This window comes from Triticum dicoccoides, chromosome 2A, assembly GCF_002162155.2.
Source record: "Triticum dicoccoides isolate Atlit2015 ecotype Zavitan chromosome 2A, WEW_v2.0, whole genome shotgun sequence".
In the NCBI taxonomy this organism is placed as follows: Eukaryota; Viridiplantae; Streptophyta; class Magnoliopsida; order Poales; family Poaceae; genus Triticum; species Triticum dicoccoides.
Window position 1 is genome coordinate 537,704,059 of NC_041382.1, and position 25,856 is coordinate 537,729,914.

A 25,856-nucleotide genomic window follows, 5' to 3' on the forward strand; every position below is an offset into this window, starting at 1 on the left:
CCCCCTGTGCCTCCGCATTTCGCTCGCGTGAGTTTAAGCAGGAGACGGGGCGGGGTCAGTCGGGCAGTTAGGTTGGATCCGATCCGGCTGCGGCGGCGGCGACGAGATGGCGTCGCCGGCATTCGCAGTTTCCGCGGCGGGCCTCGCCCGGCCGTCGGCTCCTCGATCCGGCGGGCCAGAGCGGAGGGGGCGCGGGGTGGAGCTGCAGTCGCCATCGCTGCTCTTCGGCCGCAACAAGGGCACCCGTTCACCCCGTAATTATTGGCGCTACCTTCCTCACTCCCATTCTCGTTTATTCGTAGCGGGCTGCGGTTCAGCGACCTTACGTTCCCTCCTGGTGTGGTGATGTCTGTAGGTGCCGTCGGCGTCGGAGGTTCTGGATGGCGCGTGGTCATGCGCGCGGGTGGGCCCTCCGGGGAGGTGATGATCCCTGACGGCGGTAGTGGCGGAACACCGCCTTCCATCGACGGTCCCGTTCAGTTCGACTCTGATGATCTGAAGGTAGTTTTTATTTTCTTCTTTTGCATCGATCTGAAGGTAGTTGACATATTACCCTGAGTAAACTAGTATTGCCACCGTATTTTTATGGTTCACTTGAAATGCCTGTTTACTTGCTACGGCTTTCACTTTCATTGAGACGTCAGACGAAATTCACTGAATTCCTATAATTTGGTAGACACCGAAATATGTGCTACCTTTTAGGTCAAAATATTCTGGTAGTTTCAGTTGTATACAAGAATTCAAATACCTTTTTTTAAAAATAAAAAAATTCAACTAATTGGTTGAGTTTCAAGTGAAGCGTTTTGGTCCTTTGGCCGAGATGTAAACTAAAATCACTGAAATTCACTGAATTTCAGTAGTAGTTGAAACTTTAATACTCCCTCCGTTCGGAATTACTTGTCTCGGATATGGATGTATCTAGAACTAAAATACGTCTAGATACATCCATTTCTGCGACAAGTAATTCCGAACGGAGGGAGTAGAACTGAAATACAAAATCTGCTATCCGGCGAAATTATATACTAAAGATTTGCTTATTTCACACGTAGGTCGCAGTACATCCTCTTTCTAATTTGTTGGGGAATGGGTATTATTATCTTGCTAGTACCTGCCTGCATGACAATTGAAATCTAAGACAAAACACCATATGCGAAGCCTACACGGTAGGTTGGTTTACAACTATGTGTGCCACAGTTCGTCTGAACTTTTTGTCCTTCACATCGTGTTAGGTTCCATTCATCGATGATGAAACAAGCCTACAGGATGGAGGTGAAGATACTATTTGGTCTTCAGAGACAAATCAGGTTACTGAAGAAATTGATGCTGAAGGCACGAGCAGAATGGACAAAGAATCATCTACGGGAGAGAAATTACGCATTCTGCCACCACCGGGAAATGGACAGCAAATATACGAGATTGACCCAACGCTCCGAGACTTTAAGTACCATCTTGAGTATCGGTATGCTTCGCTTCTATTGTGTGCACTTTAAACTTTAAATACAATTTACAGTCTTTGATAAGATGTGAATGGCTGCTTGCTGTGACACAAAACTCTTGAAGTTCGTAGTCACTCTTGTGTGTTCATGGCTCTGAGGTGACATGGTAACCGAACAAAAATAGGAAAGTGGCAAGAACTGCAATGTGAGCTACCGATAAGCACCCATTGTAATTGGGTACACTGATTAATATATGTTTTGATGGGTTCTATGTTTTTTCAGTATCTATGCCAATTGAACAACAATGCCACTTCATTTCCCCTGTGTTGCTTTTGTAAGGATGAAACCCATATGTCCAGATCAAACTGTACTAGCAGTCTCACTGTGCCTTAATGGATCAAAAACAGATACAGCCTATATAGGAGAATACGTTCAGACATTGATGAACACGAAGGAGGCATGGATGTATTTTCCCGCGGTTACGAGAAGTTTGGATTTGTGCGCAGGTGAAATTTCTTGACTAGATAAGTATGTATCTACCTTTTTTCTGTATCGTATCTACATTCCTCTTCCCATGCAGCGCTGAAGGTATCACTTACCGAGAATGGGCTCCTGGAGCAGATGTATGTTCTTCTGACTGTCTGATCGTTTACCTAAGTATACTAGTTCTATCTTTCAACTGCTTGTGAATAATTAGTGCTCATCTGCTATCCTAAGGTTGGGGATTTTGCACTTCCCAGATGAACAGCATATTAAGTTGCACAACTAGCTTTATTAAGAACTAACTCTTGCTTCCAATTGCAGTCTGCAGCATTAGTTGGCGACTTCAACAATTGGGATCCAAATGCAGACCATATGAGCAAAGTATGCATGTAGTTTCACAAATATATAATTTTTTCTTTGTAAATTTGTTTCTTAAGATCTGCTTACTATTTAAATGTGGTTGAATATACACTTTATATGTATTCCGGAGTTGAGCTGTGAATATAGTTGGAAGTGTTTAGGAGTATTAAAGTCACTAGACTCTATTCTTTCACTTGCCTGTTGCACGAGCCCATTAATTACTAGATATCAATGTTGATGATGCTTTTGTTGTATAACGTCAAATTGACAACATGCATGTTACCCTTTTATATAAGTAATGCTGCACAAATATTTTTGATGATTTAGACATGATTTAATGATTTTGGTTATTGCAAGACACTGAGCGGTTTTACATAGTAATGGTATTGGAGTAGGCTGACTGGATAACCCGTGAACTGTAGCTCCATGTGGTTGATATGGATTTACAAATGCTCATATTCAATTTAATTGTTTTCAGAATGACTTGGGTATTTGGGAGATTTTTCTGCCAAACAATGCAGACGGTTCGCCACCAATTCCTCACGGCTCACGGGTGAAGGTTGTTTTCTTCTCCTCGCCAACTGTGTTAGGCTCAGGAACATGTTCTGTATTACTCAGAAGCTCTTTTGAACATCTAGGTGCGAATGGGTACTCCATCTGGGACAAAGGATTCAATTCCTGCTTGGATCAAGTACTCCGTGCAGACTCCAGGAGATATACCATACAATGGAATATATTATGATCCTCCCGAAGAGGTATTTTACTTCGTCTTCTGTGCTTTTAGATTTCAGATATTTTTAATTGGAAAGAAAATTATGATTTGTTTTTCTCACGAAGCTTCCCAAGTGTTATTTCAAGTTGTTCTACTTCTTATTTGTTGTTGGCATCTTAGTTTTCTATTCACTAACCAGTTATGAAATTCTTACATGCATGTGCAGGAGAAGTATGTATTCAAGCATTCTCAACCTAAACGACCAAAATCATTGCGGATATATGAAACACATGTTGGCATGAGTAGCCCGGTATTTCATCTTTACCCTGTATTCCATAAATGAAGTTAGCTATATGCAATTCAAGTTAATTTACAGGTTGTTACAATGGTATTTTTGTGTTGTTGGCCTTCTTTCGTTTTATAAGTAAAAAACTTATCATAAATTTATGTGTTATGCCACTTGGTTAATACAATCTGAAAAATGTAACTGTGGACAATCTAGAACTAGATAATACAAATCTGAAAAAACATGCTGGAATAGTGTCATTTCAGTCAAATAGGATGTTTTGAATGCTCGAGAGAAGTACTAGATTGTGTAGCATCAAAAGCTGGTGTCCATTTGTTCGAACGTTTTACTTGATGTAACTGTGAATGTTACATCTTTTGCTACTAAAGTTCATTTTTTCACTATATTACATGTTTCATCAACAACTTAATTAACCTCATTCCTTACAAACATTTGTATTTACATTTGTTCCTACATAAATGGTTATTTTATATATCAACTTATGAATCCTGAACGTTATAATTAAGACCGATGGTATATCAACGATTGAGATAATTTGGCATATGCGGATGAATTTTGTGGCTTGTTATGCTCTTGTTTTAATAATATAATAAATAGATTATGCTTGTTGGTAGCCTTTTTACATTAACACATGGGCAATTACTTGTTTCTTTGTGCAACCAGGAACCAAAGATCAACACATATGCAAACTTTCGGGATGAGGTGCTTCCAAGAATTAAAAGACTTGGGTACAATGCAGTGCAAATAATGGCAATCCAAGAGCACTCATACTATGGAAGCTTTGGGTAGTTCTCTGGGTCGATTTCTGATTCTTTTAGTTATTTTTTGTCCATGGAACATATTTCAACTTTAGCAACTATACTATTATATTAACTTTTCAGCTATTCTCTTCCTTTTTCTTACTAGTAAAGTATGTGTGTGCAATGCACGTATTAGGTAGGATATTAGTGGCACGTTATATTAGGTAAAATATATTTATGGCACATTGATATTTGCTAAGATATTAATTGCTTTCTTCGCGGGAATGGTAAAATATTAATTATATGACAGATTTCATGGGATAGCGTTGAGTCTAAACATGTTTATAACCAATGATAGTGATAGGTAATTAGAGCGTTAAACATGTTTGGTGCTCAACATTGGAGCGATTTGAACTGCTAGATTACATGATTTGACGGTTGAGATGGTTTGGATCTGCCCCTTTGGGTCTTTTTATATTGGTATAGATGTGAGAGACTGCTGCTTCTTGCTACTTCCTGTGTTCTCATTCTGAGTAGATATCTTATGAGTGGACAACTCTATGTCGACATTCTGGAAGTATCACTGGTTGATTTGGTCTAAAATAACATACTGCACAGATAGCCACATAACAGTGCGATTACACACATAATGACCATGTTTGCATAGAGTGGCGGTAGTATGTTCCTCACCATACTAGCATAATGATTTGTTATATAGGAGTATATCATATTAACTTCTTTTCCAATGACATGGAAGCTGTAACAACTTTCAAATCATATTTGTCTTTTAAGTGCTGCTTTTTTTCCTGTTTGACAATTAATACAATACCACTTTTATGTGTTTTTACTTCTATTGCAGGTACCATGTTACCAATTTCTTTGCACCAAGTAGCCGTTTTGGGTCCCCAGAAGATTTAAAATCTTTGATTGATAGAGCTCACGAGCTTGGCTTGGTTGTCCTCATGGATGTTGTTCACAGGTACTTAATGTAATTTGCCGTTGGCGTGTTAGGTTCACATTAATCTTAATTCTTTATTTCAGTTCCTATGGCCTCTCTCCTAGATTGGAACAGTAAAAGCATCATCCAGTTTGTATAAATTGCTAAAAGAACATTTTACATGTTAAGTATTTTCAATTACTATGAAATATAGAAAATTACATACTTATTGATTTTACGACAGAAGTACTGATCTCACAAATCGAACAATTGGTTGATCACATATCATTTCATACTACAATACAAAAAAATGAATAGAGAACGAGTTAATATTAGCCTTGGTAAAATCAGCAGCTTGTTTGGAAATAAAGTATAGTGATGCCAGTGCAAAGAACAAGGCATCAAGTTGGTTTCAGCTCCCACGGTCGGTGCTAGCTGTCGAGGGTAATTTGCAGGTAGTCGCACATAGATTTGTGTGGGAGTGGAAAATAACCACGGGTTGTCCGAGGAACACGGGACACACGTCTTACCCACAGGTTTGGGCTCCCCTTGATGCGGGTAATAGCTTTACTCCTTATATGAAATTATCTCAAGATAGATTTCAATTTGGGGTTACCCTTAGGAACTCAACAAGTTAAGGGTCAACTCGATGAGTTCTATATGACCGATCTTGACGAGATATCTTGATCAAGCTAAGTAGCAAAATCCAGGCCTTGAGACGTTGAACATGTCCTTCATTTTGGGCTGGATGCCATTGGGCATAAGGTGTTGTCCTTCCTTCATGTGCTTCTTGCAGCGTATGACATAAACTCCTCTAAGTTGGTAGATGCACGGTTCCCTTTGAGGAAATCAGGGGTAGTGCATCTAGGGAAGTTGGTCACCCAGGCATGGATCGTCCAGTCCACGCGCACACGGGCAAACACGGTGAAACCACTTCTCCTCGACACTAGCTAACTAGACATTCAAGCAAACTAAGAATATAACTTATCTCTAAATGAATTGGACAGCCTCCTTGTGCCTACACCTACATAGTACAATGCCAGCTTTGAACCGAACTCTTGTGTTCATGCATGTGCAAATCAGATAGGTTCTAACCATGATTCTAAATAGCGCGATATAGCTCCACTATAGCATTGCTATAGCGTTTAGAAGATCCCGCGCTAAGGGACCTTAGTCCAAATACATGATCAAACATTGTACATAGTGCGCTATAGCGTTTAGAAGAGGTCCGCCGCTAAGAGGCATAACTCGCTATTTAAAACTATGGTTGTAACTTTTAATCTATTTTATGTCTTGGTTCAAAGCCCCTTTTTGTTCTGTAGCTTTACCTTTGGGCTGAGATCACCCTTAACCCATTGGTAATCCTGGTTGATTTACTCCATCCTTTCTTGCGTAGCTTTACTTTTGGTTTTCTGTTTCTCACAGTCACGCGTCAAATAATACCTTGGACGGGTTGAATGGTTTTGATGGCACGGATACACATTACTTTCATGGCGGTTCACGGGGCCATCATTGGATGTGGGATTCCCGTGTGTTCAACTACGGGAATAAGGAAGTATGGGACTATAGAACTTCTATTGCCATCTGTCATGTATTTATCCATTAATTAATCTTCCAACTGATATTCCAACATTGTTATCTTTATACAGGTTATAAGGTTTCTACTTTCCAATGCAAGATGGTGGCTAGAGGAGTATAAGTTTGATGGTTTCCGATTCGACGGCGCAACCTCCATGATGTATACCCACCATGGATTACAAGTAATTCATTGCTTGATTGTCCTTGTTCTATCTTGACTACCTGGGCAACTTTGATAAGATTACACCTAGCTAATATTTCCTTTTATGTTATAGTATCAATTTTTATCTGAGCTTGGAACCTAATTTACTTCTTTTTTTCTAAATTATTGCACTCTATTTTAGGTAACCTTTACAGGGAGCTACCATGAATACTTTGGCTTTGCCACTGATGTAGATGCGGTCGTTTACTTGATGCTGGTGAATGATCTAATTCATGGGTTTTATCCCGAAGCGGTAACTATCGGTGAAGATGTAAGTGTTTCTGTAGTCATCTTTCAATATGAACTTGTTAGAACTATTTGTGGTCATCTTTTTTGTAGTTTAGGCTATTCTGTCCATTCTTACAGGAGGTGCATACAGAAGTTGCTTTAGATTTTGAAATGCAGTGCACATTGTGCCATTACTTTGAAGTAGCTATATCGAGTTGAGACTTGAGAGCCATGGGGAATCAAGTTCCTGACGTGGCATTGCATTAGATAGTGTCAAGTTTCTGAAGTGGAGACAAAAGAAAGAACGCACCCCCCTGCCCAGAACTGTGCTGCAGCGGTTTGTGGCAGCTTGGGCATCGGCAGTGGCCCGAGTCTGCGGTGGCGGCGTGTCTGGCGTTCGGAGGTGCAGCGATTGTGCGGTTGTGTGGCTCAGGCTCGGAGGGCGTGCGGGCTGCCAGGTCCGGCCAGATCTGGCCTCGAGTGGCTTCGTGCGGGACGGTGGCTGCTGCGGACCCGTGGGCCGAGGTTCGGGTGTGGCTGCTGCTTGCCCGGACCGGGTGGTGCGTGAGGATGCCGGGGCAGCGTCCTCGGGTCGTCGAAGTGGGCGCTTCTCCGGTAGCTTCAGGGGGTGATTCGTCGCAGCGGGTGGTGCACTGGGGGTCGGGATGGAGGCGCTCGGCTGATTGTGGCGCCATGGTGGTGGTGGTTGTTGGCGGTAGCGAGGTGACTGGTGCACACGGCTAGGGTTTCGGCGGATGGACGGACTTGATGCAATGTCTTAGGGCATGGTGAACTTCAGGTAAATACGTAGCACCAACCTGCCGCTGGTGTCCTAGGACGTCGTTATCCTCATTGAAGGCGTTGTGTGGAGCCCCTTTACCTCCCTGCGCATTTGTATCTCGAGCTCTCTGGTGAAAACACAAGCTTTGGATTTGGCCGGAGTGGGCGGTGGGCCAGTGGCGGCGTAACCGTCGCTCCCCCCTTGGGGATGTTGTCTTGGAGGTCTAGATTTCTGTTAGGCGTCAGTGGTTGGTGTGGTCCTGAAGGTTTGTCATCGGTTTGGCAGAAGCACAGCCTCGGGGTTGGTGTGGAAGCAAGAGAGGCAGCTCCGGAGAGTGCATTTGTGTTGCATATGGTGCTGAGTCTGCTCGCTTGGGTAGCAGAGTCGTCGGTTCGTTGGGTACATGACCTCAGGGCTGGTGTGGTAGCAGGAGCGGCGGCTCGGGAGAACGCCCTTTATGTTATAGGGTATCGATTTTGGTCACTTGAGTTACAGAGTGGTCGACTTGTCTCGACAGGTACGTGGCCTTGGGACCGATGTGTGTGTATGTTTGTGTGTTGTTGAGGTTTGCACGCCAGGGCGGCGGCTCCAGGTCGTGTTGTATGGTGTCTGACTCAAGTCGTTAGGGTGACTGAGTCGCCGGCTCATTTGGGGTGCAGCCTTGGGGCTGGTGTGTGTGTGTGACAACCGTTTTTGAGCTAGTTTTTCTTGTTAACCGGTCAATTCTCTCCTTCTATATGAAAAGGCAGAGCTTTTGTCGGTTACTCGAAAAAAAATTCTTGCCGTGGAAAACTATTTTCTATTCATTTCATATAGTGACAACTTTTCTTTTTCTTGAGTGAGACTCCTAACTTTTCATGAAAGTCAGATGAAAATCAACAACTTCTATAAATAAATAGAACTTCCCAGAAATAAGCAACGAATTGTTGGATATATCAGCAATTTTTCAACATGTGAGTGCCTGCATAAAACATGCATATCTCTTAACATAGTGAGTACTACAAACTGACGAACCAAGCACAAGTGGGATGAATGGATCATACCCTCCCGTAGCAAAACTTAGGGGTTAGGGCCGTGGCAACAACAACATTGGCATTGGTGGCCTTCTTCAAGGCACCATTGTTCCCGCCCATGGGTTTGGTTGGGAAAGTCAAGAAAGTAGTCGAAGTCATGGATGCAAAAGGACGGAAGGGAGCCATCACGTAGACACGCTCCCCAATAACCTTATTGATATATCCAACATTTGTTAGGGGCACAGCCTCGGTGCATGGTTCTGTTGCGCGGCACAGAGAAAATGCACACGTGTACCACTCCTCTTCTCATGCTCCAATGGGTCATGGAAGAGAGTTTCTTATATACTGGTCCAAACTCTCCTCCACTCCTGGGGTCGGACTAAATTTCCAACCATTTCATGAAACCACTAATGGGTCTTCGAGATTATGCAAGAGTTATTAATTATATAATATGGTCTAAGATTCATCCAACGTTCAACAATAATAACTTAATTGTTCAACTGAGGTGTTGGTTTTTCATTTGAATTCTCAGGTTAGTGGAATGCCTACATTTGCCCTTCCTGTTCAAGTTGGTGGGGTTGGTTTTGACTATCGCTTACATATGGCTGTTGCCGACAAATGGATTGAACTTCTCAAGTAAGTGTTTCATAATTGGTATGTACTACCTCTGTTTGTTTTTATAAGACGTTTTAGACTTTCAGACACTGTTCAAAAACAGCACAAAGCAAGTTGTCTGAACGTCTTATAAAAACAAACGGAGGGAGTATATGTTAATATTTTATTGGACAGAAGATCTGACTGTACAGTGTATGTTAATGCAATTAAAATGTTCCTTTGTGTAACACTATTGCACATATGGACTTTCACATGAATGTCCAAAAACATGTATCGTTATTTTGTAGTTTATGCAGTATATAATAACAAAAGTAGAATACACATACTAACTTTAGGAATTCTTATAATGATATTACACTTCTTTAATATGCTATATCCTTACTTGCATCTCTCATCATTTCTATTGTCTCATTGTTTCAAGTTTCTGTTTTGGAACTGTAAAAGTTTAGTTTTGTGTTCTGGTTATTGATGTGAAGTATCTTGTATCTGAAACATGAATTGCAACATTTTATTCTAAACAGAGGAAATGATGAAGCTTGGGAGATGGGTAATATTGTGCACACACTAACAAATAGAAGGTGGTTGGAAAAGTGTGTTACTTATGCTGAAAGTCACGATCAAGCACTGGTTGGAGACAAGACTATTGCATTCTGGTTGATGGACAAGGTAACCACATTATTTGTCCAGACTTTACCTACTACCATTTATGTTGTTTCGTCAATTTCCTTACATCTATGCTTTTTTAAGAATACTTATCTCTCTTGATTTTCCTCCACCACAAAAATGCAAGCTATAATTTTTTCTCAAAAAGTATGCAAAGTTTGTGCCTATGCATTTATAGAATGAAAGTATTTACCAGCCTAAGAATAGGCGACAACCGACCACTCAAGAGAAGTCCACAATCAAACGGTTGTTAGACACGTTACCGAACTACTGTTAGCCTAAATGCCAACCACACAAACGCACTGGGTTGCCCCTGCTCTGGATAGAATCAATGGCCCCTACACTGCCGGTCTCACCTCGGAACCGCCAACCGCCCTGGCCGCCTGAATGGTGAACCATCACACATTGCCATATCCTATATCTATTGAAACTTACATCCGCAACCGTACTCGATCGTGCCCCCAAGATGCCACATCACGGGATTGGCACATGGCTGATGCAAGTAGGAACCGCTGGAAGAGCGAAGGCTTGTGTTCATACCAATTGAAGGAAACCTCGAAGAACAAAGTTATCGGAAAGGTATCAACATCAACCGTGCTAATTGGTATTCCTTGACAATGCCCCCAAGGTGGAAACGGTGTTAGGAAGGCGTCACCATCATCATCAGTGACAGTGGGAATATCAAGTGCCCCTAACATTTAAGTGTTACCGTGTCTAGAAAAAACAATTTTAAATGTTTCAAAAAAATTCTTTTTTTGTGAATGTTCATAAAACATGTGTTTGCAACCCCTAAAAAGTACAAATGCAAACTCGAAATACCTATAGGACAACACAAAAGACAAATCTAGATGTGAACATTGTCATTTTTGTTTTTGATTCTATTCATGATGAATTTGTCTTTTTCCTCTAAGTATTTTGACTTCAATTTTTTAGGGGCCATAGACACATCTTATGAACTTTCACAACTTTTTTTCTAGAATCGTTTGAAACATTTAAAAATGATTCTCTAGACTGGGGAATGAGAGTGCCTAAGTGTTGGGAGCACTATATATCCTCCCAGCATCTACATTGTCGGGGATGGTTTTCGTCCGAAGCCGCATGACCACCTCTCACGCCATGGTTGCAGCCCCACAAAGGCTCCTTCACAAAATCGTATCACCACCCACAATCACACTAGCTCGACAGCCTGATTGCCATGCCATTCCCACCAACAAAGACTACCATGCACTTCACATCAGGACCAACATAGACTGACTGCAACGAGCCGGAACATGGTCTAGGAGCCTATGTATTTGGAAACCTATACCTGCAGTGAGGTCCGGATGTACGACAACACCTCTAGAGCACACATCATCAACCCTGGGTAAAGCATGACAAATGATGCCAGGTACATTCATCTATACATGTCGCAAGATGACGCTGGATGGGAACTAAGAGCATCTCGAATAACTTGTAGAATGTTAGTTTGTTACAAAACATAGTAACCTCATCAGCCAATAAGCTAACCTACAAATACTCCAATGGAGGGTATTTAGCTTGTTGAATAGGAGGTGAGAGGATATATAAGATTGCTCCTAGGTATCGCTAAGTGATGTAGGGCAAGCCCTATGGTTTGTCCCAATCTTCACAATTTGTAGGTGGTAAAGGGGAAATTCAGAAAGAACACATAGATCTAAAGTGGAAACACTCAAATAATGTTCTCATCACACATGTCCTCTCAAGGCATCCAAGTTAATATACACATATAGATTCACACACAACAAAGGTAAGGGTAAAAAGGATAGAGTTCCCAAATCTCCAATAGGTGGGGCCTTGCAAGATGCTCTTCTCCAAACCCTAATAGGGTGGAGGTCTTATGATCTCTAGGATGATATACAAGGAGCAAGCTCTCTCAAGTTCTAGTTTAATGCTTTGCTAACCCTAATTTGAGTACATGGTACAATTTATATAGCTTAGGGATGAAGGGGGTAGGTAGGAGAGTGATACATGTCCACTTGACCCGATTTGCATGCAAGCATGGGATGGAAAGTCCGGGTTGCAAGCCTAACAGTCTGGCCATTGTAACTCGTCCAAATCAGGGCTTCCGCAGACGTTGCTCGAAGGGCTCACTCCAGGAGCCGGATAGTCTAGGCTCCAAGCTGGATAGTCGGCTTCACCAATTTAGCTTTTGTTGCCTAGCGCGTGGTAGCTGGACTAAAGGTCGGACGGTGATCCAGAGGAGGTTTACATGCGGTTGTTGGAACAGTAGCCCATCTCCTTTGCCGTGCGCTTCCGCCTCCGCTTCCACGCTTCCTTCGCAGATGGTGGTAGGCATACTCTTGTGCTTGCCTTGGTGAATTCGCTCTCATGTTCAATATGGGTGAAAGTGTCTCTCAACTCATCACCATACGCTGCCATGTTTGAAGGGTAAGTCCCATGCTCAACCATCCCGTCACTGTCGCAAGGTGTCTTCGAAGATGGAGCGGTCACCCTTGCTTGTAGTTGGTGGTCTACGTGATGTAGTCGTCGGAGCGTTGGAGCTTGAAGGAGTATCACTTGTTTGTAGCTCTAGGAAGAGACATGTTGCTTGATGTAGTATTGTGTCCATTATTGGTGTAGATTCTTGAAGGGAACATTTCTTGTAGGCGTCATGCGTTGTTTTCTTGATGTCATGGTCGTTCCTCTTCATGATGCACTTGGAGTGTGTGGAAGCGCTCTTCTTGTAGGTGGCATTCTTCTTGTTGATGGCGTTCACGGTCAACGGTGTGGCCTTGGAACCCATCGTCGCGAAGGTGTGTAGCTTGATGTTGCTCTTGGACTTCGAGGTGTCGATGCTGGTGTGATCTTGATGACTCACGGTGGTTCAACATGTTTTGAAAGAGAGTTGTGCGTCAATCTTGGTGTCCCAACGGTCCATCTCGGCGTCGAAGTTTTGGTGTAGGCATAGACCGGTGGTGATGTGCCCTTCCCTATTCATATTGACACTTGAGCAAAGTGTGAGTGGAGAAGAGAAAGATCAATACCAAAGTTACCTCTTTCCTATGTTGGTGAAGGATCAAGCAATCTCACACTATGGAATACTAAGAGATTAGAATTGGTAAACCTTGTTCAAGCTCACCTACACACAAAAGGCTTATCGAGTAGCTTGGTAGGACTTAGTTGCACGATATCATGCAATAGTGGATCAAGATGTTGAAAATGTTGAGTAAGGTCAAAAAATGCAGATGTGGTACAAGTGGATCAATGAGTAGAGATAGAGCAAATGGATACACACACGCAAAGATAAATGGTGCTTATGCAACCAAGGAATGAGCATACAATTTTTTTCCTAGGAATGACTAAGCTCGTGTTGCACAAGCAATAGGAGAGACGCTAGCTTGATTGCTCTCATGGGCTAGATTTGTGCTTGTGCACCAACCTATAGGAACAAGCGTATTGTTTTCCTATCCAGGTATCCTTGTCACAAATATCTTTTGATGCTCACTCTTTTTGCTTATAAGCTTGCTTTATATATTTTTATTTCACTCTTTTTTTTGCTATCTCTTTCTTTACCACTTTCCTTGAGCCTGGATCAAATATGAAAAACAAGTATCCAAGATATGTACAGAGTGACTATGGTACACGAGATGAGGCAATGTATCACTACGACGCACAAGTTAACGAGGCCCGACAATTCTCAGATAACTAGTCTCTATAGGTTTAAGGTATTCGCAAAGATTGGTCGGGCTATCAAGTGCAATGGCAAGGGAAGACATTGTGTGACGGAATCATTCATCAACACAATACCTTTGTCGAGGTCAGAGGCAACCGGCCTTGCTTTTGCTTATGGTGTCAAAGGATGGAGTGGTTGGTGTCGTTGATGAAATTGTTGCAGCGGAGTCAAAGGTTGTTGTAGATGGTGAAGCAGTCCCTATAGCGGCCAAATCACCTTAGGTAACGAGAACCAAAGCGGAAGAATAACTGCAAATCAAAAAGGGGCGAAAGAGGAACAAATTTCAGCATATTCAGGGGAGGTCGGATAGTCCAAGTTGGTGGCCGGATGGGCGTTGGCAGTCCGGGCAGTTTGGGTAGGTCAACTTCAGTTGTTCTTCGGTGGAAATTGGATCTCGAAATTGGGAGGGAGAATTTTTTTTTGGGTGGAAATGGAAGAAATTGGCTAAAGCAACGCAAAGGGAGGCCAGATCTATGAGCAACACATCAAATCCATGGACGAAAAGCAACAAAATCTCACAAGAACCACAAATTGTAAGAAATTGGGTGGAGCTATTTTTGGTGGGGATTTTCAAATTAGGTAAGAACAAAACAAAATTAGGGTAGAAGGATGAGGAGGAGGGGCTCTAAATCGTGCAAGCTCATGATACCAAATGATGTAGGGCAAGCCCTATGGTTTGTCCCAATCTTCATAATTTGGAGGCGGCAAAGGGGAAAATCACAAAGGATAGAGTAAAAAGGTACAGTTCTTCCCAAATTCTAAGAGAGATGTTCTTACTTTGGATGTTCTTCTCCATACCCTAGGAGGGTGGAGGCCGTGATGATCCTATGGAGAGTCCTTCTCCCTTAGGAGGCCTTGTTCCTCTAGGAGATACAAGGAGCAAAGCTCTCCCAGGTTCTAGTTTAATGCTTTGCTAACCCTAATGTGAGTCCATGGTACGATTTATATAGTTAGGGACGAAGAGGGTAAGTAGGAGAGGGATACATGGCACTTAGCCTGCTTTGCACGTAGACACGGGCTGGACAGTCCGGGTTAGTGGCCAGATAGTCCAGGGTCATGCTGGACAGTCTGGCCGTTGTAGCTGATTCAGATAAGAGCTTCCACATGCGCCGCTCGAAGGGCTCGCTCCAGGAGCTAGTCTGGGTTCCAAGCCGGACAGTCTGGGTTCCAAGCCGGACAGTCCGGCTTCGCCAATTTAGCTTCCGTTGCCTTGCGCGTCGTAGCTGGACGAAGGGTTGGACGGTGATCCAAAGGAGGTTTTTGTCTGGTTGTTGGATTCTAGCAGCCCATCTCCTTCGTCGTGTGCTTCCGCCTCTACTTCCATGCTTCCTTCGCAGATGGTGTAGGCGTACTCTTGTGCTTACACTCCTCCTTGACCAACGTGAAGCTCGGCTCAAACCTATGCACACATGAAGGAGGGTCAAGTAGCACACCATCCGTGAGAGAACCAAGTAGGCACACATAAAGGATATAATTCACCTTTGTATATGTCTTGTGTGTGTCCCTTGGCCAGCCAACACCATGGTGATGACCCTAGGGTGCTCCGCACCACAAAGATTATTGATTCATCCATATACAACATTGCTTTCTATTCTCAATATTTGCTACATCATAAAATCTTATATGGCAATATTTATTGACAACTATCTCACCGCTACTAGTGATGCCCTAGGACATGCGCCATTTAATGTTCTACACCATGCTGGTTACCACGTCAGGCCACACGCCAAAACTTTGCCTCCGGCTGACTACGGGTGCACGGTCGTCCAAATCAGTCATCGCACACTAAGCACGCCTTTTGGAAAACTCCCCAACCCCTTGCGTCTCACTGACAGCAAACTCCATCCCCCTCGCACACCGACCGGAGGAGGGCAGGCCCCGATATCCATGCGGCTGTCAAGGGACAATGCCGCTTGGGCACTGCCGGCCTTTGCGCATGCCAGACAAACCGATGAGAATGCTGCATCGCCATGCTGGGGAACATCTTCACTCGTGGCCACCATCACCTCCAGCATGGGCTGGATCTCCTGTCACGCTCGGAACCGAGGGAGACATGAGGCCAGCAAGGAGAGAGGGATGCGGCGGTGGTAGGGGGGAGAACGGTGGCAGAGCTAGATTATTGGTTTAGCTAGACAAGTGCCCCTGCTTTCTCTCATATCAGTTGTATGCATCTGCGATCATTTTATCCCGCATTTCTTAAAATCTTTTGCACCTGAGAATGATTGACACCAGTATTTTTGTCTGATAGAATGATATTCATAACTAAGCCTTTGACAACTGGGATTTCCTTATTTGAAGACTTCATTGATTTATCTGATTTAATTGTTCATAGGAAAGTACATGTGGAAGCACACCATCATAAATTTTGACTAAAGAATGACAGGAGACCTCATATGTTTTACTGATGCAGGATATGTATGATTTCATGGCTCTGAACGGACCTTCGACACCTAATATTGATCGTGGAATAGCACTGCATAAAATGATTAGACTTATCACAATGGGTTTAGGAGGAGAGGGTTATCTTAACTTTATGGGAAATGAGTTCGGGCATCCTGGTGAGTTTTTTTTAAATAGAGTTTAAATATTTTGTTGCATGTTGTTTGAATCTTGACCAGACATTTCACTTGAATCTTGAGATGGTAGTTCTAATGTCTGAGGAAGGCATTAATTCTAAGGTTTTGTTTCAAACTTTTATTTTGTAGAATGGATAGACTTTCCAAGAGGCCCACAAGTACTTCCAACTGGTAAGTTCATCCCAGGAAACAACAACAGTTACGACAAATGCCGTCGAAGATTTGACCTGGTAAATTTTCTTTCGAGTGTTAACTAACAACAGTAATTTTTCTACCTCCATAGAGTCAATTTAGTTTTGGTTAAAAAGGTGAGTCAATTTAGAGCTTCTTTTACCTCTTCTCTAGTGCTTTATTAAACAAGGTACCATATATGATGTTCATCTTGGTTCTCTGCTCTTATTCTCATTAGCATTTGGGTAGTAGTATCACTATTATATTTTTGAGAAAACACAAAAGCTTTACATCTCTCGATGTATTGATTGAAGAAGTAATATGTCGAAGTTTAGCCATATTTTTGACTGAGTCATCGATAAGAAAATCTCCCTTGTTTTACTTGTCAGGGTGATGCAGAATTTCTTAGGTATCATGGTATGCAGCAGTTTGATCAGGCGATGCAGCATCTTGAGGAAAAATATGGCGTATGTACTATTTACATCATTTTCTTTTCCTGTAGGTTGAGTCGCCATCATTTCGCGTCTTTCCCACTAAAAACATCATATTAGGAGTTGGTCTTTCATTCTTTCTGTATGTCATTCTATTCATATTCATTTAAACTGTCACATTAGGAGGAGTTTGGTATGATGGTACAAGGGACATGCACTAAATCTGATGAACTAATCCACATAAGAAAATGCAGCATTTTGTATTCATGTACTCTCGTTTTGTATTAATCATTTTAATATGTTGTCCGTCTTAATTATTTAGCTTAAAAAATAGCAAAATCATACTGGTGTTTCTAAGGTGTCCTCCCTCCTTAGGGGCCTGGTGCTTGTATTCTTTTCCCTACATTATTAAAATAAGGAAGAGTACACGGCCTTTCTTTTAAAAGATAACCTTAACAGAACAGTTACCTTCATATATGCTGGATAGAACAATTAAATTAGTACAGAAGGCAGTGGGGGATAATACTATAATCTTCCTTTGTTTCTTTATTAAGGATCAGTCGTCCATGTTTTCCTTTCTATTATCTCCATACTTCAACAATGTCAGGAGAAAGCTGCACATTTTCTCCTCCTTTGAAAACATTTGATTTGTCTTCACTTGTGAGTGCTAAACTCAGATTTGAAATTGGGGTAGTGTATTTACAGTACCTCTACTACTGCTTTCTTGCCTTCAAATTATATCTGGTAACGTAGGCAGATCCTAGTAAGTTCATTATGTGGCACCTATGAATATTCGCTGATGAAACAGGCCATGTAATTGCAGTTTATGACATCAGACCACCAGTACGTATCTCGGAAACATGAGGAAGATAAGGTGATCGTGTTTGAAAAAGGGGACTTGGTATTTGTGTTCAACTTCCACTGGAGTAATAGCTATTTCGACTACCGGGTTGGCTGTTTAAAGCCTGGGAAGTACAAGGTATTCAGCTATTGCCATTCCCCATGTTAAGTTTGTTAGTTTTCTTTGCTGTACACTTGTACTATACACATTATCTCATGCTCATCCTTGAATACGCTGATAGGTGTGGGGGGTCTTGGTAGTCTGACTAGGTTCTGTTTCGGTCTTGTTTTTAGAAAAAACCTTTATCGGGTTGCTTTTGTAGTACGAGCAAACATAGTAAGCAAAATCCAAATGCTTTATACCTGTTGGAATTAATATCTCTCTCACAAATATTTCAAGTTTAATCACAATCTCAGTTAACAATTCACCGCCTATGTTGGATACTGTTGAAGAGTTTCATCTGTTCGGATTTTTAGTTGCATTGGCTAGTGCATGAAACTCAACATGGTATTAGGGCCTAAGGTCTTGAGTTCAAGTCATGGCTCTCGAAATTTATTCAAAAATTGCTGTTGCCCCCCTCTGTGTAGCCATACCTTTGAGTCTATTCACGTGTTGACTTCTCGCGTCACACGTGAGAGGAGGTGTTGAAATGTATATGTGGATTGCCTAGCCCTTTTTATCAGTTCGGACTTTTGGTTGCATTGGCTAGTGCACGAAGCTTAACAAATAGTTTTATTTCATCTTTACTTGTAAATGACTTGACTATTATATGATGAATAAAGTTCTTTACCCTTAAAAAAAGAATTGACCATCTATGTTGGGTAGTCCTATGCCTAATCTTTTGATCCTCCCATTGTTCAGCCTGCTTTTTTTTCGAGCAACCGGTAGGAGCTCTGCCTTTTCATTAAGAAAAATAAGAATTGGCCCGTTAATAAGGAAAATTGTCTCAAAACCGATACATCGTGAATGTATCGGTTTTCTAAGTCACCGCTCGTGAGGCCGTGCACCTGACGAGTCGCCGGCTCCGCCACCCAAGCAACCGGAGCCGACGCCCTACAACCAGATCCGAAGCCGCCGCTTCGACATCCATGACAGCCCCGAGACCGTGCACCAGATGAGTCGATGACAGAAGTCACTCAAGCAACCAGAGCCGACACCCTACAACACCATGACGGTTTTCTAAGTCGCCGCTCCGACTTACAAAAGAAAGAACAAACATACACGCCGACCCCGAGGCCGCGCACCAGGCGAGGGGCTGTGAACCCAAGCAACTGGAGCCGACATCCTGCAACCATCTCCAAAGCTGCTGCTCTAACCTCGACACTGGCCCTGAGGCCACACACCAGGCTGACCAACGGCACTACCACCCAAGTGACCAATGCCTGACACCCTTCCTTGACGTCAAGATCTGGAGCCAACACTTCGACTTCCATGCCAGCCCCGAGGCCGTGCACCACACTGGCCGATGGTTCGACCATGACGTCCACTATGCACACCGCAATGTCACGCGGTGCATGCTTGTCTGGCTAGGCCATGGCCTCCTAAGGCGATGCCTCCAAGGAGGAAGTGATGAGGATGCCACCATCACCCACTCCAGGAGCTCGAACTTTCGTCTGGAGGAACCAACGGCAGTGAACGCAAGAGATGAGCCAAAGCACCCACGATGATGCCTCCAGGGAGGGGGCGGCGCCCACGGTCGCCATCGTCTTCGACACCAACCAAAGTGCAGTTGGGCTTTCGCCCGAGGCTCCACCACTCCCGCATCGGCCACCATCCGAACCACACGCCCGTGTGTGACGAGCCACTGTAGACGCTGCCGCCAACCATGCCCGCAACCACCACCCACCTCCGCACGTAGCACCCACCATAGCACCTCATGCAATGGCAGGCACCACCGCGCCAACGTCCACAGCCTAGGGCCGCCGCCCCATCCTCCTTGCGCCTGCACCTGCCGACCACTCCCTGGCCAGATCCCCTGCAGCTCGACACCCAGGACCCCGGATTCGGCACCACCAGGAGCACACCACACGCCACCCGACGGCCCAAGCTGCCGCCTCCCCGGACCGAAGTTGTGCGAGCCAGCGCGCCTCCCAGAACGACACCTAGCCAGGTTCGCTGATGAAGGGAACCGCCCCGCGCGCTCTGCGACCAAGAACCCAGCTAGGCCTGCGACGACCTCGGCACCTCCAGCACCCTGCAAGCGCGCAACCCACACTAGCGTGCGCGATGACAGCCGCCGCCCGGCCGACCACAGTTACGCAGCAACACCGCATGTCCACCGTGAGTCCGCCCGGTGCCACGTTCAGAGTAGGGCCCGCTGCCACCACGGAGATCTGAGCGGCAGCGGCGGAGGAAGGGAGGTGCTGGCGGGGGAGCCTGGCAGCTGTGCTAGATTTTCCCATGAGTCGCCCAAGTGGAGCGACGCGGGGGTCGAGAGTGCAAAGTTTTTATTCCAAGTGTATTGTTCAGCCTATTCATGTTTTGGAATTTACTCAAAATTCCTCGAATTAGTTCTGATTTCTAAAGCAGGCACAGATATACCTTCTTGTGTTGGGTGTGCTGAAATTGTATTCTTTCTACCAGGTTGTCTTAGACTCAGACGCCGGACTCTTTGGTGGATTTGGTAGGATCCATCACACTGCAGAGCACTTCACTTCTGTAAGCCTTTTCCTCAGATGTGGTTTGCTTCTACGTAGTATACTACGAGTACTTGTGTAATCTCATTCCTGGTAAACCTGAAGTAACATATGCTTCACATGTAACTTGCAGGACTGCCAACATGACAACAGGCCCCATTCGTTCTCAGTGTACACTCCTAGCAGAACCTGTGTTGTCTATGCTCCAATGAACTAAACAGCAAAGTGCAGCATACGCATGCACGCTGTTGTTGCTAGCACTAGCAAGAAAAAATCGTATGGTCAATACAACCAGGTGCAAGGTTTAATAAGGGTTTTTGCTTCAACGAGTCCTGGATAGACAAGACAACATGATGATGTGCTCTGTGCTCCCAAATTCCCAGGGCGTTGCGAGGAAAACATGCTCATCTGTGTTATCATTTTATGGATCAGCGAGGAAACCTCCCCCAAATACCCATGCCTCCTTAAACTTTTGTGGTCGTAAACCATGGCTACTATCCTCTAAATTGGCAGCTTAGCATAGAGGTTTTACTTTTGTAAAAAAATTTGACAGTTAATAGACTCTATTCCTCAAATAATTGACATGTCTTTTACAAGAAGATGAGAAATAAAATCAGGGATTGAAGAATCCCAAAAGCTAGATGATCTAGAGCTAAAAGATCATTTTGCTGAGGGCAACTCCAACCGGCCAACCCACACGTACAAAAGATTTATCATTTTTGTTTTGTCTGCCGCCCATAGATGCGCCCAACGCAGACCGACGCATTTCACACTTGGGGCGTATTTTGGAATAAAAAAAAAAGAGCCCACCAAAGTCAGTCTTACATTAATTAAAACTAGAAAACATTAAAATAAACAGCCATCCAACAATGATAGATCTAGGCGGCGGCATCCTCCTCGGTCAGGTCGATGAAGACCGGTGTCAGCATCCATGGCAACGTCTACTGGAAGGCTGCCAACCCAGCCGCCTGCTGTTGCATATCTTGTGCCGCTACCTCTTGATGTGCCTTGACCTCCAACGTGTGCTGCTCAGCCTACTCATCGGACGCGCCTAGCCACATGGGCATGCACGACACCTACATCGGTGTCGTGCTCGTCCACAACCAAGATTGGCCCTCTAGCTCTCACAGCTCCTCCACATGTGTGGGCATGGTTGTTGCCGGTGGAGACGTGTTCGCCTCTACCCTGGCCGCCGATTCGGCTAGCGTCTATGAATGGCTAGGGCACTTGGTGAGCTCCTTGCGCTCGGACTCCTCGAGGTCCGCAATGTAGGCCTCCTCGGCCGTCTAATCCTCCTCCATCTTCGGGGGTGGTGGTGGAGTGGCGAGTGCAAAAGTGGCTCGCCACCTTCAAGACCCCGGAGCTCACCGCGCGCATGTGTGACGCGGTGGCGGTCCAGTATAGCCGGAGGTTGGCCAAGCTCGACTTCCCGAGGAGGCCGACCACACATAACTCCTCCCCTCGCCCATGTAAATTGTGTCCCTTGAGGAGGAGAAGGCGCACTGCTGGGCGAGACCAATGATCAGTTGTACATGGCAAAGTTTTCCAAGGCCAACTCGGCATGGTGGCGGAGCTTTCATTCTACACTAATAGGGGAAAGCCTAGCAGTAGCGCCGGTTTTTGGCCTATCAGTAGCGCGGGCAGGCACGCTACTAATAAGGCGCTATAGCTAATGCTTAGCAGTAGCGCCTACAGGCACTCGCTACTGCTATATCTACTTAGTAGTAGCGCTTGCCTAGTCAAGCGCTACTGCTAATTACTAGTAGGGCTTTCAAAAACAATCGCTACTACTATCATTCCCTATTCCATTTCTCTTGAATTTTAGGCCGTATTCATATACATGTATACAATTTTTCATACAGTAGCAATTTAGAGATTGTTTTTATATCATAATGAGTTATTAAATCACTAGGTGAAAGAACCTTGGATTAGTTTCAAGTGCATGGATCCAAAGTAACCAATGGTCACTTTGGATCCATCCATTTGAAACTAATCGCCGGTTCTTTCACCCAATGACATAATAACTTATCATCATCATCATAATATCATTAACAACTTATCATAATAATACATCATTGTCACATAACTCCTCATAATCATCATTTTCGTCCAATGTCATATAACAACTTCGTCACTAGTTATAATAACAACTCCTCATCATCATCATCATAGTAATCATAATCACTACTCCTACTCAGCATCACCATCAAGTCTAAGACATTGTAGTCATATATAAGCTAACCTACTCCTCTCTCCTAGCTAAAATACCACAAAACAGATAAGCCGGTCCTTCACCATAATGGAGAATGTACATAAACTTATCTCCAACTTGTGGCTTGCGCACATTCATTTTGTCTCCAATTATTTGCGTGTGCGCATTCATCACTTTGCTCCATTCTTTGATTTTGAGCCTTCCATCATTTGAAGAAATCGAGTATGCAGTATGGTAAGCCTCCGAAGGAGTTGACCGTAAGCTAACCATATGCATATCACCTTCGGTAAATAGCATATCAGGCACAACCTGCTTCGGGAGCCTCTGTTCAAAAATGGAATAGTAACATATATAGTTAGCAATGGTTTACTTAAGAATAATGTATGCAATGAAGTTACCATCATTAATAAAATCTTACCAAGTCTTTGGCAGTGAAGTTATCATCAAGCAATGTATGGACTAGTGGCACGTATCTAGTATAATTTGGGCTGATAGAGTGACTGTTTTTGAAGGCCTCAACATCTTCTATGAATGAGACAAGATAACCTTTCTCCTCACAATTAAGCTTGGAGTCATAGTTGTAGTATGTGTTCTCTACTACCTTCCGAGTATTTCTTGAGATAAGAAATAAGCTGAAAATTATAAATAAATAAGTTTAGTACGGACGAACACCAAATAGTTTTAAATTAACAACATAAATTACTGAACTTAACAAATTAGTTTGGCAAACTCACATCTAGGCAAAACTGGAGGCATATCCACATCCACCCAGATGTCGATATTATCATCATCATCATAATCCTCGGGACGAATATCAAATCTTATTCGCATTTCCTCCTCAAATCCATATGACTTGCAGAGAGCTTCCCAATTAGAGCAACCAAAATGGGAGCGATCGACCGCATTGTAGAACTTAACCAGAAACTCATAACCATGTTTAGTTCCTAAGTGAGCCCTCCTCGTCTCCACATTCTCAAAGTCATCTAAACCAAAACCAAACTTCTCCAATACATATGGTCTAGCATGGCACGGGATGTACTAATCGAATTGAAAGAAATCCATAAATTACACGTTGAACAAAAGAAGCACAAGTGATGATATTAATTACGATGAAATGTGTGTCGTTGTGTACCGTACAAACATCGAAGGTCTCTTCCAGCTTCACAGTGAAAAACCTATCGTTTTGCAGGTGAGGAAACCTGTCGCACACACCTCGGTCATCATAGCAGTACACACATTCCGGGATCCCATCGTCATCAGACATCTCCTATGTTCAAAAATCAAAGATTATAACTCGACGGCAAAACCCAAAAAATCTGGCATGACCTTTGCTAAAAAAGGACATATCGAGCGCCTGAAATTAGCCGGAACGAAAATTAATCAACACTCCGGCAAAACATAGGCCACTTATCGATGGTCATTGCATTTCAATGGTTCAAAATATGAAAAAAAAACATTTGAAAATATCTTATATATAATCCTAACACTAAATAAACTAGTTTTATTAACTACTTACTAAATAAACTAGTTTTATTAACTACTTACTAAATAAACTAGTTCTATTAAGCACTTACTAAATAAACTAGTTCTATTAAGCACTTACTAAATAAACTAGTTCTATTAAGCACTTAATATAAATAAACTAGTTATAATAATTACTTACTAAATAAACTAGTTACCTATGATTTGCAAAAACAGAGACAAGGGAGGGAGGGAGGTGTTGGAAATATGCCCTAGAGGCAATAATAAATTAGTTATTATTATTATATTTCATTGTTCATGATAATGTTTATTATCCATGCTAGAATTGTATTGATAGGAAACTCAGATACATGTGTGGATACATAGACAACAACATGTCCCTAGTAAGCCTCTAGTTGACTAGCTCGTTGATCAATAGATGGTTACGGTTTTCTGACCATGGACATTGGATGTCGTTGATAACAGGATCACATCATTAGGAGAATGATGTGATGGACAAGACCCAATCCTAAGCCTAGCACAAAGATCGTGTAGTTCGTATGCTAAAGCTTTTCTAATGTCAAGTATCATTTCCTTAGACCATGAGATTGTGCAACTCCCGGATACCGTAGGAATGCTTTGGGTGTACCAAACGTCACAACGTAACTGGGTGGCTATAAAGGTTCACTACAGGTATCTCCGAAAGTGTCTGTTGGGTTGGCACGAATCGAGACTAGGATTTGTCACTCCGTGTAAACGGAGAGGTATCTCTGGGCCCACTCGGTAGGACATCATCATAATGTGCACAATGTGACCAAGGAGTTGATCACGGGATGATGCGTTACAGAACGAGTAAAGAGACTTGCCGGTAACGAGATTGAACAAGGTATCGGATACCGACGATCGAATCTCGGGCAAGTACAACACCGCTGGACAAAGGGAATTGTATACGGGATTGATTGAATCCTCGACATCGTGGTTCATCCGATGAGATCATCGTGGAACATGTGGGAGCCAACATGGGTATCCAGATCCCGCTATTGGTTATTGGCCGGAGAGTTGTCTCGGTCATGTCTGCATGGTTCCCGAGCCCGTAGGGTCTACACACTTAAGGTTCGATGATGCTAGGATTATAGGGAAAGTATGTACGTGGTTACCGAATGTTGTTCGGAGTCCCGGATGAGATCCTGGACGTCACGAGGAGTTCCAGAATGGTCCGGAGGTAAAGATTGATGTATAGGAAGTATGGTTTTGGCCACCGGAAGTGTTCTGGGCATCACCGGTAGTATATCGGGACCACCAGAGGGGTCCGGGGGTCCACCGGGAGGGGCCACGGGCCCCGAAGGCATACATGGGCCAAGTGTGAGAAGGGACCAGCCCCTAGGTGGGCTGGGGCGCCTTCCCACCAAGGCCCATGCGCCTAGGGAGAAGAGGGGGCAAACCCTAAGGGCAGATGGGCCCTAAGGCCCATGCCTGGTGCGCCTTCCTCCCCCCCCCCCACTTGGCCGCCAACCCAGATGGGGATTGGGGCTGCTGCCACCCCTAGGGTGGAAACCCTGGGTGGGGGCGCAGCCCTCCCTCTCCCCCTATATATAGTGGAGGTAAAGGGGCAGCCCAACACATGAAGTTCCTCCCCTGTTGGCGCAGCCCTACCCCTCTCCCTCCTCGTCTCTCGTAGTGCTTGGCGAAGCCCTGCTGGAGTCCCGCGCTCCTCCACCACCACCACGCCGTCGTGCTGCTGCTGGATGGAGTCTTCCCCAACCTCTCCTTCTCCCCTTGCTG

General features: G+C 43.8%; 1 protein-coding gene across 1 annotated transcript; it reads left to right on the top strand.

The window, feature by feature from the left end:
• Positions 1–21,039, top strand: LOC119355239 (1,4-alpha-glucan-branching enzyme 2, chloroplastic/amyloplastic-like). The gene is made up of 22 exons (XM_037622024.1): positions 1–254; positions 356–501; positions 1,230–1,459; positions 1,844–1,942; positions 2,017–2,059; positions 2,241–2,300; positions 2,758–2,838; positions 2,918–3,034; positions 3,218–3,301; positions 3,962–4,083; positions 4,898–5,017; positions 6,401–6,530; positions 6,625–6,735; positions 6,898–7,026; positions 9,310–9,413; positions 9,914–10,058; positions 16,157–16,304; positions 16,452–16,552; positions 16,883–16,960; positions 17,748–17,903; positions 20,349–20,423; positions 20,535–21,039. The coding sequence occupies exons 1-22, from the start codon at positions 107–109 to the stop codon at positions 20,616–20,618; spliced, it is 2,511 nt and encodes an 836-aa protein (XP_037477921.1). The 5' UTR covers positions 1–106; the 3' UTR covers positions 20,619–21,039.
• The last annotated feature ends 4,817 nt before the right edge of the window (positions 21,040–25,856 follow it).